The sequence below is a fragment of the Eleutherodactylus coqui genome, chromosome 4, assembly GCF_035609145.1.
Source record: "Eleutherodactylus coqui strain aEleCoq1 chromosome 4, aEleCoq1.hap1, whole genome shotgun sequence".
Classification (NCBI taxonomy): Eukaryota; Metazoa; Chordata; class Amphibia; order Anura; family Eleutherodactylidae; genus Eleutherodactylus; species Eleutherodactylus coqui.
Genome location: NC_089840.1, coordinates 167739281 through 167751144, shown reverse-complemented (window position 1 = coordinate 167751144; position 11864 = coordinate 167739281). Strand labels below are relative to the sequence as shown.

The 11864-nt window shown below is 47.4% G+C and overlaps 1 protein-coding gene across 1 annotated transcript; it reads right to left on the bottom strand.

Annotated features, from left to right (window-relative positions):
* Nucleotides 1–174: 174 nt before the first annotated feature.
* Nucleotides 175–7164, bottom strand: LOC136626555 (uncharacterized). Its single transcript, XM_066601605.1, has 5 exons — nucleotides 6696–7164; nucleotides 3370–4257; nucleotides 2775–2891; nucleotides 2533–2674; nucleotides 175–2382 (listed from the first exon to the last, which is right to left on the bottom strand). The coding sequence occupies exons 1-4, from the start codon at nucleotides 7162–7164 to the stop codon at nucleotides 2670–2672; spliced, it is 1479 nt and encodes a 492-aa protein (XP_066457702.1). The 3' UTR covers nucleotides 175–2382; nucleotides 2533–2669.
* Nucleotides 7165–11864: the final 4700 nt, after the last annotated feature.

Here is an 11864-nt window from a genome sequence, read left to right as displayed (position 1 = left end):
AGGTCGCACGCCTGGTACCGCAGTGCAGGTTCGAGAACTCTTCACTGACTATTTCCTTAGTCACGAAGGCACCGTGCCATGGCAGTTCTCCTGTGTCGGTGGTGTGCAGCCCTAAAACTGCAGTGTGACCCTCCCCCGGCGCCCAGCCCCAGAAGGATGCACAAGACATTATTGGCATAAAGTGCATTTATTCAAGACCCACCAAAGGCGGTCCATGCAGTTTCTGATCGGGCATTAAAGTTTACAAAATTGTTAGAAAAAAGGTTGCACAAATAAATTTTACTATATTTAACGAAAAACATCACTCTTCTTTTTTTGTTGTCGAACAAAATACCTGAACTTTATGTTAAGTTGAAACAATTGTTAGGCTATGTTGGTTTTTAATAAGTAGCCTAATGAACATGGCAGGTGTATTGGTTTTTAAACGTAACCTTTTTGAAGCATTTCAGCAGTTAACGATTACAACAACATGAGTAGCACAATACATTTCACCCAAGCAATGGAACCACATTCACAAGCTTCACGCCACAGCACTACCGAGCGTTACATTAGCCACGCCCCAGGAGCACATGGAAGCGACGTATGTGACCGTTTTTTATCCACTAAAATACTGACATTATTTTACATCAATGTTGGATAGCGGAATTCAGGGTTTGGTGTTTAATTTCTCGCCACACAGTTGCAGTCATTTTGCACGTGGTGACTTTTTTTTTTGGTAAATGGTGTAACGTTTTTCTCTGTCGCCGGGCGATCCAATACCAATTTGACTTTCGCCACACTTGACGGATATACCGCAAGGGGAAATGCGGATGGGAACAGGCGGATGGGAACAGGCCGACAGACAGACTGCCCCTGTTCTCATCAGCATTTCTTGGAGTTTATTTCATGTTCGAACTCCTGTAACATGCATTACACTGGAGCAAACATGAAAATACACATGAAAATAAAAAAAAGGAAAACAACAAACAAAGGCAATGACCCCGAGAAGTGAAATACCCCAACCTTGGAGGACAGCGAGGCAGCGGACAAAATCACTCTAGACGCACATACACAATCCTTCACGTACAGTCGCACAACCTGCGAATAATTTCACGGTCATGCCACTCACGGGAAGGAATGTGTGTGCCTTGCCTATTTAGCAGCAGAGCAGATAGTAGCCGGCAGTGAGCGATGGAAGAAATTGCACCCCAATCTTTCACATGAGCATCCGTTAGGATTTCTGGGACAGCAGGCAACTGCATGCACCGCTACAAAAGGCAGCATCACAACGGATCCAGCACTTTGCAATGCTTGCGTATAAGACATTGCAGTTATCACCATGCAACAGCTGTTATCACTGTCGTATAATTGATAAAAGAGCCGTCTCCTGTACTGGATTGAGATCCGCTTGGCGGCGTGTACAGTACCGTGGTTGTGTGTTGCAAGGTCTGATGCACAGGGCTGCTCATCATTGAGAGAAACGATGGCTGGGAAGGGGACCCGCCAGAGACCGTGTCGCCGTAGCCAGTGTCTTGAGAAACATGGTGCATGGGGTATCCCGTTGTCCTAGGAACCCTGCCTGGTTGGTCAGGGAAAGATTGGGGTGGAGGAAACATGCGGTTCGATTGTGGTACTGCAAAGGCTGCATTTCTCATTGCCGAAATAAGGGTACAGCTATCAGCAATGGGCCTTTCAGAAGCAAAAAGCTCTAAAGCATAGTAAAGAACGGGCGCAATAGCCCACTGACGCTCCGACCTAAGTTCACGAATGCGTGACGCAATGGTGGCACCCATTGTATCCCACTGATCCTCCGTGTCAACCCGCCGCAATAACGTCAGCGCCTCATTTGCGGCATCTGCCTTGTTCTTCCGACGCGGACGAGCCGCAACGCTGCGGCTCGTCCGCTCGGAACTCACCTCCCGGCTACTGCATGCTCTGCTGCTAGGGCCAGCACTACTGCTACGCGACACGTTTTGTTCCACCACTTCCGGTGTTACTGAAGTGCGGGACAAATCGGGCGTGCTCCGCTGGCTGTCTTCCAAGGTTGGGGTACCTTCTGTGATATCATCATCCCGTGACTCCTCTTCCTGCCCTTCTGTGTCGGCTGTAGCGGTTTCGACCGTGGGAGGGGTGGCCGTGATGTTCCCGCAGGATCTGTGGACGAAACCAGAGTACCGTTAGAGACATAGAACATCAAAATGCAACAACAGTGAAGCTGAGCTATAAAAGCTCGCCTAAAATACAGCACTTATGGACGCAATGCCCGACTTGTTCTGAGGAAATGCAGTATTTCCTGGTTTGGACACTTTTTCTTAGACGGGGACATGCCGCTTTTTTCACACTCTTTCTCGTGTTTCTTGTAGCGGTCCCGAACTGACCTCCAGCGATTCTTGATATCTTTAACTGCAATATAATAAAACATGGTTAAAAGCAGAATGTAAAAGTATGGAATCCACCGAATGCTGCAATAAACAGTGTGGTTAGATGCAGTACAGTTCAAAATACATCGAAGAAAGAAACACCAAAGCGTTACAACCAATACTGTAAACTTACGGATTTTACTTTGGGTGGCAGCTGTAGCGGAGTCCCAATCGGGATACATCCCAGAGCAGACCGCATTCCAGGCGTCCGCCTTTATGTCGCGGTCACTGTAGCCCGGCTCGGCTGGGTCCCAAATCTCCGGCCTACTTTCAACCTGCAGGGGGGGGGGGGGGTGGGGGGGGTGGAGGGAAAAACCGGTTGAATTGCATTCCAAGGGGGGTGGATATGGTTGTGTCAGCGGAGACTACACTCACCAAGGTTATCATCCTGACGACGTTGATCCCCATTCGTTGATACCAGGACATTTTCCGGAAAGTGGCTTGACGTTGCAAACGGAATGCACTGGGCGACTGCAGAAAATGTAGGTAGTCCTGTGCGCAATAAGAAGAAGTTAACATTCATCCTATACAGATCTTGGCCCACTAGCGCACAATTGCAAGTCGCCAAAAATATCGCTTACGATCACATCTACACAAGTGACAGGCCAAAGTGAAAACAACAATGTAAAAGGAAAAGTGGTAAGAAAAACTGTGGGTCGGCTATGCAAAAATTGGACTAAACGCGTGTCCTCGGCCGTGCAAAAAAATGCCATGCAACCGGGTGTGGGGGCCATACAATGGTGGAAATGACCGATGTTCGATGTTATACCGAGCGTGACCCTTGGAAAGGTACACCATGCAACAGTTGAGTAAAGCAAGGGAGCTAACCAGCGAATACCGCGGGTGGCAATGGCCAAAAAAAGGCACGCAAAAGGGCGTAAAGCTGCGAAGAGAGAGCACAAGAAGGTGGAGTGGGTGGAGCTGGACGCGTGTTGCCTTCAATGCATAATGTGGTGAAGTAGTTACTTACCTTTTTTAGCAGAGGTTGCCGATGCTGCTAGAGGTGATTGCGATGGCGGTGCTGAAAGTGCTGCTGCCGGTGGTGGTAGCTGTGGTGGGCCATCTGCTTGCCCCGTTGGGGGTTGTAGTGGTGCCTCTGCTGGGGCTAGTGGTGCCGCCGCTGCTGGCGGTGCTTTTCCCGCCACTGGGCATGGTCGCACTGGGGGTAGTAGTGCTGCTGTGGTGGACAGGCTGCTCGCCCCGTTGGGGGTAGTAGTGCTGCTGTGGTGGACAGGCTGCTCGCCCCGTTGGGGATAGTAGTGCTGCTGTGGTGGACAGGCTGCTCGCCCCGTTGGGGGTTGTAGTGGTGCCTCCGCTGGGGCTAGTGGTGCCGCCGCTGCTTTTCCCGCCACTGGGCGTGGTCGCAATGGGGGTTTGTAGTGATGCTGTGGTGGGCCAGCTGGGGGTAGTGGTGGACCCGTTGGGGGTAGTAGTGCTGCTGTGGTGGGCCAGTTGCTCGCCCCGTTGGGGGTAGTAGTGCTGCTGTGGTGGACAGGCTGCTCGCCCCGTTGGGGGTAGTAGTGCTGCTGTGGTGGACAGGCTGCTCGCCCCGTTGGGGGTAGTAGTGCTGCTGTGGTGGACAGGCTGCTCGCCCCATTGGGGGTTGTAGTCGTGCCTCCGCTGGGGCTAGTGGTGCCGCCACTGCTTTTCCCGCCACTGGGCGTGGTCGCAATGGGGGTTGTAGTGAGGCTGTGGTGGGCCAGCTGGGGGTAGTGGTGGACCTGCTGGGGGTAGTGGTGGGCCCGCTGGGGGTAGTGGTGGACCCGCTGGGGGTAGTGGTGGTGCCGCCGCTGCTGGCGGTGCTTTTCCCGCCACTGACGGGGTTGGGAGTTTCCCGCCTGTTGGCCAATATTTTCCCCTGGGCGTCAGTGAAGTGCCTACCGGTGGTGGTGATAGTGCTGCTGCTGCTGCCAATGGGTGTACTGGTGCCGCTGGGGAGGGTCTGGTGCCGCTCGTTGTGGTGCTGCCGGCGGAGCTCCTGCTCCCTGCTTCCTCTCTCCATGCAGTCCAGGCTGAAATGGCGCCAAGCGTCTAAAATGGCCGCAGAACCACTTCCTGTTATTGCCCCTCTTTTCTCATGCGGACAAGCAGCTGCGGAACCGCTTTGAAAAACCGCGACAAAATAAGCAATAGCGGTTTTCATTGCGGTTTTTGCTGCGTCCATGGGGCCCTATGGAAAAAAAAACGCTGCGGAAAAGTCGAAAGAATGGACATGCTGCATCTTTCAAAACCGCGACGCAGTTGCTTATCCGCACTGCGGCTCTGCGGTTAATTTTAGGCCCTGTGAGAACGAGATTTTGGCCAAACACATTGGCACTGCATTGCACTGCAACCGCGACGGAATGGCCGCAATGCGGATATGCAACGGCAAACCGCGGCAAAACCGCTGCTAATCCGCCCTGTGTGAACCCAGGCTTAAGGTAAAACTTAACTTTTAATAATAAAACTATTTAAAACATGTGTCATCGGATATGTGTTTATATTTTCTATGCACTGATATAACCGGGGCTGTGTCAACTCCTGATATAGGATCAGTTGCAGAGCTATATACTATTGGAGCAATATGTGTTATAAACCAATTGACTCCATATAGGTCTGCTAAATATTTATCACCATTTGTCACATTCATCAATGATAGACTGATTATGATGAACTCAGCGCTGAGTGTCAAATGTGGCAGAAGGTAATATTGTATGTCAAACAGACTTGTTTAATCTCTGTTGGTGTGGTAATCAAAGGGAGCAGACAGATGATATAGTAGTTGCATAGAACCGCGTATATAGCGGATTGATTTTTAGCAACAATCTATGTACTCCCTGACCCTCACTATAAATGCCATACAATAAGAAGAAGAGGAATGTGTATTGATATTTATCATTCCTTTCTAATTAGTGTTGATCCCATTTTAACATATTCCCCAGTTCAGAATATAATAATTCTGTTCAGATGGGTCACTGAGCTACTTGCTCAGTTGTGACCAGTAGGTCAATGTCTTGCTTAAAAGGGAGACCCTAATCATGCCATTGATATTCAGGCAAGAGTGGTCATTCCTAATTATAAGGAGAAGATAAATTAAAAAGGTTTTAAATGTCCATCTTTTCCTATATATCCTGCCACCAACGCGTTTCCGCAGTGGAATAAAGCTGCTGCTTCATCAGGGTGGTTTTAGTTATAAGGAGACAAGCAGGAGCAGCTCTGACGGCTGCAGATTTTTTAGCATAGATGGTAAGTTCCCCGTGAGCACGGGTTATTATGTCCAAATCCACGCCTCCCTGAGTGGGGGAACGTCCCACTGCTCCAATCAGAAGACGGCAGCCGAACACACCTCCCGCCAGTTATCGCGATGTCACGGCGAATCCACGCATGCGCACACAGTCCATAGGGCCGTGCGCCAACCACTGCCAACCAGGCGGCCGGGACGCCGCCGGATGACGTGATCGGCGTCACGGTAACGGTGCGCCGCGGACGGCAGAGAGGGGAACTGCCGGTCTGTTGCGGGACTGTTAACCCCACAAGGGCAAATAATAGTACATTCTGATATAGTCTGATGGATATTAACACTTCTCAGAAACAAAAACATGGTGTACTGCACCGATAGTGCTCATGACATGTATGGAAAATGATTACAAACAAAGTAATATCTGTTAATATAACTAGATCTCATATAGTAGGTAAGTATAATTCACCAAGGAATGCAAATGTCTCAATTTTGTTTATACATTGTGCTCCGCACACTGATGTATAATAGCTATAACTAGTCAGGTAAAAGACCTAGCAGCTAAATATGAGAGTGCACAATACTTACAAGGCATAGTATTGCATCCATAATGTGTGATAGGCAGAGGCCTATCGCATATTAACCAGGATAGGGTACATAATGGTTAATATTAATATGTGCAATTCTCATAACTACTAGCTACATTATTAGACCTCCCTATATATTTATGTGTAACCATATATATATGGTGGTAAACCATCAATTACCATCCATGCGGTGACTGTAGATATTGTATTTTATTACGTCAACCGCACTGTGATCTCACAAGGGATTTAATCCTTGGCAACCTTGGGTTCAAGTGTATCAAACAGATGTTGACACGATTCTCAGATTGTAGGCAGTAATATTTATTGCGATCAGGAGACCATATATACTGACTTACGAATTCCATAAGGAAACTTGTTCTCATTAAATGAATGCCACAAAAGATTGACATTCATTGAGTCCCCTTGGAGTACAAGAGTCCAAACGATGGATCCACTGGCTCTCTTTTTGAAGTAGTTTCCGGTCACGGTTACCTCTCCTCCCATTTTCTTTGATGGTCTCGATCCCTTGGAATCTAACCATATTAGGATCATTATTATGATATTCCCTGATATGCGTGGCTAGGCTGGTATGCTCCCCTCGATCTATGTTGCCAATATGTCCTAATACACGTCTTCTTAGTTGTTGTATTGTCTTGCCAACATAGTCGAGGGGGCAGTGACAGGTAGCCTTGTAGACGACTCCACTGGATCTACAGTTGATAAACTCCCTGATGTTATATTCATGACCTGTAGATGAGCTGGTGAATGTTGTTCCGCGTCTCATGAATTTACAAGCCTTGCATCCGGAGCAAGGGTAAGAACCTTTTGGTAATTCAGAGTTTAACCACGTGGTTGATGAGGGTCCAGGGGTCAAATGACTATGGACCAACCGGTCACCCAAATTCCTTCCTCGTTTATATGTTATAAGAGGTTTATCCGGTAGGTATTCAGATAGGTCCATGTCACGTCGGAGGATATGCCAGTATTTGGTCAGTATATTTCTCACCTCGTTGGAACAATCGTCATAGGTTCCTAGTATCCTTATTTTACCATCACCAATGGTTCGTTCCTTATTTTTCAAAAATACATCTCTGTCGGCTTGCTTCACAAAATTGCTTGCTCTCAATACCACTTCCTGGGGGTACCCCCTATCAATGAATCGCTGGGATATTTCATCGGATTTCTGTAAGAAATCACTGTCCGAGGAGCAATTTCTACGTATTCGGATCTGTTGTCCCTTAGGGATCCCACGTTTAAGGGGAATTGGATGGTGACTCTCCCAGTGTAGCAATGTGTTGGTAGCTGTTACGGAAGATCGTAGTCTCAAGGGTGCCGTTTTCCAATTTCGATATTCGCAAGTCAAGGAATGTGATTGTTTCTGGATGAATTTCGGCCGTAAAGTACAGGCCCAACTCGTTTTTGTTTAAGAGGAGGAGTTTTAACATCAGGAGTTGACACAGCCCCGGTTATATCAGTGCATAGAAAATATAAACACATATCCGATGACGCATGTTTTAAATAGTTTTATTATTAAAAGTTAAGTTTTACCTTTAGTGGTTCCCTTCGGTGAGTGAGAATTTTGTTCCAGTGGGAACTTATTTGCCTCGGTGATACATTTGTTGATCCATGCAGCATTTTCATCATTTTTTAATCTGTTTTTTTGTATGGTGAGATAGGCTAAATTAGCTATTTTTACCACATTTTAATTTTTTTTTCATGCCGTGCACCTTGCAAATTAAATAATGCACTAACTTCTCTGGGTCAATACGAACGCAGGGATACCACATGTGTAAATTTGTTTTTAATTTTTTACAAAGTAAATTTTTTAACTTTTTTAACATTTGTGTCCCTCTAGGGAACTTGCAGAATACTTTTTTTTTATTCTTCTAATACTCTGCTATGCTGAGGCATAGCAGAGTATTAGACAGGCTATGATGCTCAGACAGACCGAGACTGGGCGTCATAGCCTAACTTAGCTGGCAGACTGGGAGGCTATATTCAAGCCTCAGGGTGTCACAGACACCCATTAGGACCCCCTGATCACATTGAGGGGGGTCCGAAAGTGACAGAGAGAGCCCCCTCCCTCTGACAGCCCTTTACATGCTGCGCTCGCACAGACCGTAGCATATAAAGGGTTAAACAGCAGAGATCGCTGGCAGACCCTAAGGCTATATTTAAGCCTCCGGGTGCCACGAAGACCCATCAGGACCTCTTGATCACATTGTGAGGGGTCTGATGGTGATAGTCCTTTACATGCTGCGATCGCACAGACCATGGCATGTAACGGGGTTAAACAGCAGAGATCGCAACCGCATAATGGGGCCCTGCACAACCCGCCAAAGAACAAATGGTATACATGTATCTTTAAATGTTGTCTTGTTAACCTGTGAATAATACGTAAAATCTAAATAAAAACATACTAAACATAAACAGCAGAGATCGGAAGTTTTCTCCATTCTCTGCTGTAAAAGCCGGTGCCCGACGATCATCTGACAGCCGATCAACAGCTCTCCCTGCCACATGGACCATCAGCCGGCTTCTGACAAACCGATGGTCTCTATCGCAAAGTGTTAACAGTGCAGGAGTTTAAAAAAAAAAGGCGGGAAGTTGCCAGCAGATCGGTTATATCTTCCTGCTTTTTTTTTTAAAGTCCTGCACTGCTTCTCTGTGGGACTGTGCAGGCGCCGTGTGTGCAGAACGCAATGCCACAACTTATGGCATTGTGTTCTGCACGGTTCCATAGTGAAACATAGCCGGAAAATCTTCCGGGCTATATCACTGTGGGCAGTGGAGCTAGTCCCGGAAAACTTCCGGGCGTGCCACTGAAGGGGTTAAACTCCTCTATTGATTTTGCCATCACCACGTCCTCAGGCAGAGCGTTCCATAGTCTCACTGCTCTTACAGTAAAGAACCCCCTTCTATGTTGGTGATGAAACCTTCTTTACCCTAAACCAGCAGTTCCCAAACTATGCTCTGCGGAGCCCTTGGGGCTCCGAGAGCGACAGTCAGGGGCTCCGATCAAGCATCTCCGTGACGAGCAGCCGACGGAGCTACTGTGGGGTTAATAATACTGAGGGGGGTTAATATTATTGTGGCTACTGTGGGGTTAATATTACTGAGGGGGTTAATATTACTGTGGTTACTGTGGGGTTAATATTACTGAGGGGGTTAATAATATTACTGAGGGGGTTAATATTATTGTGGCTCCTGTGGGGTTATTATTACTGGGGCCACTGTGGGGGCAGTCACTATTTCTATTGGGGCCCCTGTGGGGGTCACTATTACTACTGGGACCATCAATATAGGGGGTCTCTATTACTACACGGGGCGGATTTGCTTTGGAGTTTACAGTAGCTGTAGCAGCAAAGTGGATGAGATTTTTAAAAAGTCTCATTCATACGCTGTGGAAAAAATCTGAACAACACCCGTTCGGATATTGACATGTGATGCAGGATTTAATTCCGCAGTATGCTAATTTAAATATAATGTATATCAATAGCCTATTCAGCGTTCCTACCCGTTTTCATTTTTAAACGGTCCTGTCCTTTTTAGAATGACGGAGGTAAAAATTATATGTTGTGATTAGCCACGCCCCTAACCCCTCCCCTGACCACATCTTGGGGCTCCACAAGAAACTTTTGCTTCAAAAAGGGTTCCATGGCTGAAAAATTTGGGGAACCACTGCTCTAACCCTACAAGATACCCTCTTGTTACCGTCACAGTGCTGGGTATAAACAGATCATAGGAGAGATCCTTGTATTGTTTCCTCATGTATTTATACATAGTTATTTGGTCACCCCTTAAGGCCTCATGTCCACGGGGAAAATCAGGCCCGCTACGGATTCTCCATGGAGAATCCGTAGCGGGTCCCTCCTGCCCCGCGGACATGAGCGTTGAAAATAAGAATTAACTCACCTCTTGCCCGCTCCGGATCTTCCCTTCGCCGCGGCTTCATCTTTTCTCCGTCGCGGCCGGATCTACTTTCTTCGGCCCGGCGGATGCGCAGGGCACGTCGGCTGCGTGCCCCGCGCATGCGCCGGCCCGAAGAAAAAAGATCTGGCCGCGACGGAGAGATGAAGCCGCGTCGAAGGGAAGATCCGGAGCAGGTGAGTAAATTCCGATTTAGGTCTCCCGTGGATCCGGACGGCTTCCATAGGCTTCAATAGAAGCCCGCGGGAGACCCACACGAAAATGGAGCATGGTCCAGATTTTTTCATGCTCCATTTAAAAAAAAATCCCTTTTATTGACCATCCGCGGGTATTTATCTACCCGCGGTGGGTCAATGCATCCCTATGGGGTACGGATCCGCGGGCAGGAGAAGAGTTAAAATCCGCTGCGGATTTTAATTCTTCTTTTGCCCGTGGACATGAGGCCTAACAGTCTTTTTTCCAGGGTGAATAATCCCAGTTTTGTTAGCCTCTCTGGGTATTCCAGTCCTCCCATTTTGTTTATTCCTTTAGTTGCCCTTCTTTGACCCCCCTCCAGCACCGCAACATCTTTCCTGAGAACCGGTGTCCAGAACTGTACACAGTATTCCATGTGGGGCCTGACATGTGCCTTATATAGTGGAGGAATAATGTTCTCACCCCTATACGCACGCCAAGGCTTTATTTGCTTGCGCAGCCGCTGACTGGCATTGTTTGCTCCAGTTGTCTACAGTCAACTAGTACCCCCAGGTCTTTTTCCATCTCACTTTTCCATAGCAATACCCCATTTAGTGTATATTGGTGACATCTGTTTCTCCTGTCCATGTCCATAACTTTACATTTATCAATATCGAACTTCATTTGCCATTTTTCTACTCAAGCGCCCAGCTTATCTAGGTGCGTTTGCAGCTGTACATTGTCCTTTGTTGTATTAATTACCTTGTATAATATCGTCTGCAAATATTGATATTTTACTGTGCAGTCCCTCTATCAGATCGTTGATAAATATATTGAACAGAATGGGGCCTAATATTGAACCCTGTGGCACCCACTAGCAACAGTGGCCCAATCAGAGTACGAATCATTTATTACCACCCTCTTCTTTCTATCCCTGAGCCAGTTTTTTACCCAGATACACATGTTTTCACCCAGACAGAGCTGTCTCATTTTATATATCAACCTATTATGCGGCACGGTGTCAAATGCTTTAGAGAAGTCCAGATATACAAGATCAATAGACTTTCCCAGGCCCAGCCTAGAACTTAGAAGCTGATAAAATTGGTCTGACATGATCACCCCTCATGAACCCGCGCTGATGAGTTATACCGTGGTTTTCCTTGAGGTATTTCTGGATGGCATCGCTCAGAAACCCCTTGAATATTTTTCCAATTATTGAAGTGAGACTTGTAGTTCAGACCAGGTGTCTCCACACCAACGGACAGTGAGTAGATATTGAGACCGGGTGTTTCCACACCAACGGACAGCGGGTAGACATTCAGACACCCATGGACGGAGGGTAGACATTCAGACCAGGCATCCACTTACCAGCAGACGGAGGACAGACATTCAGATTAGGTATCTGCGCAACTACAAACAAAAAGGATACATTAAGACCAAGCGTCACCACACCAACGGACAGAGGATTCAAGCATCTGCAAGCCAATAGATGGTAGGGATACATTCAGACTTTAGACCTGGCGTCCACACACCAATGGTTAGAAGAGAAATTTAGAT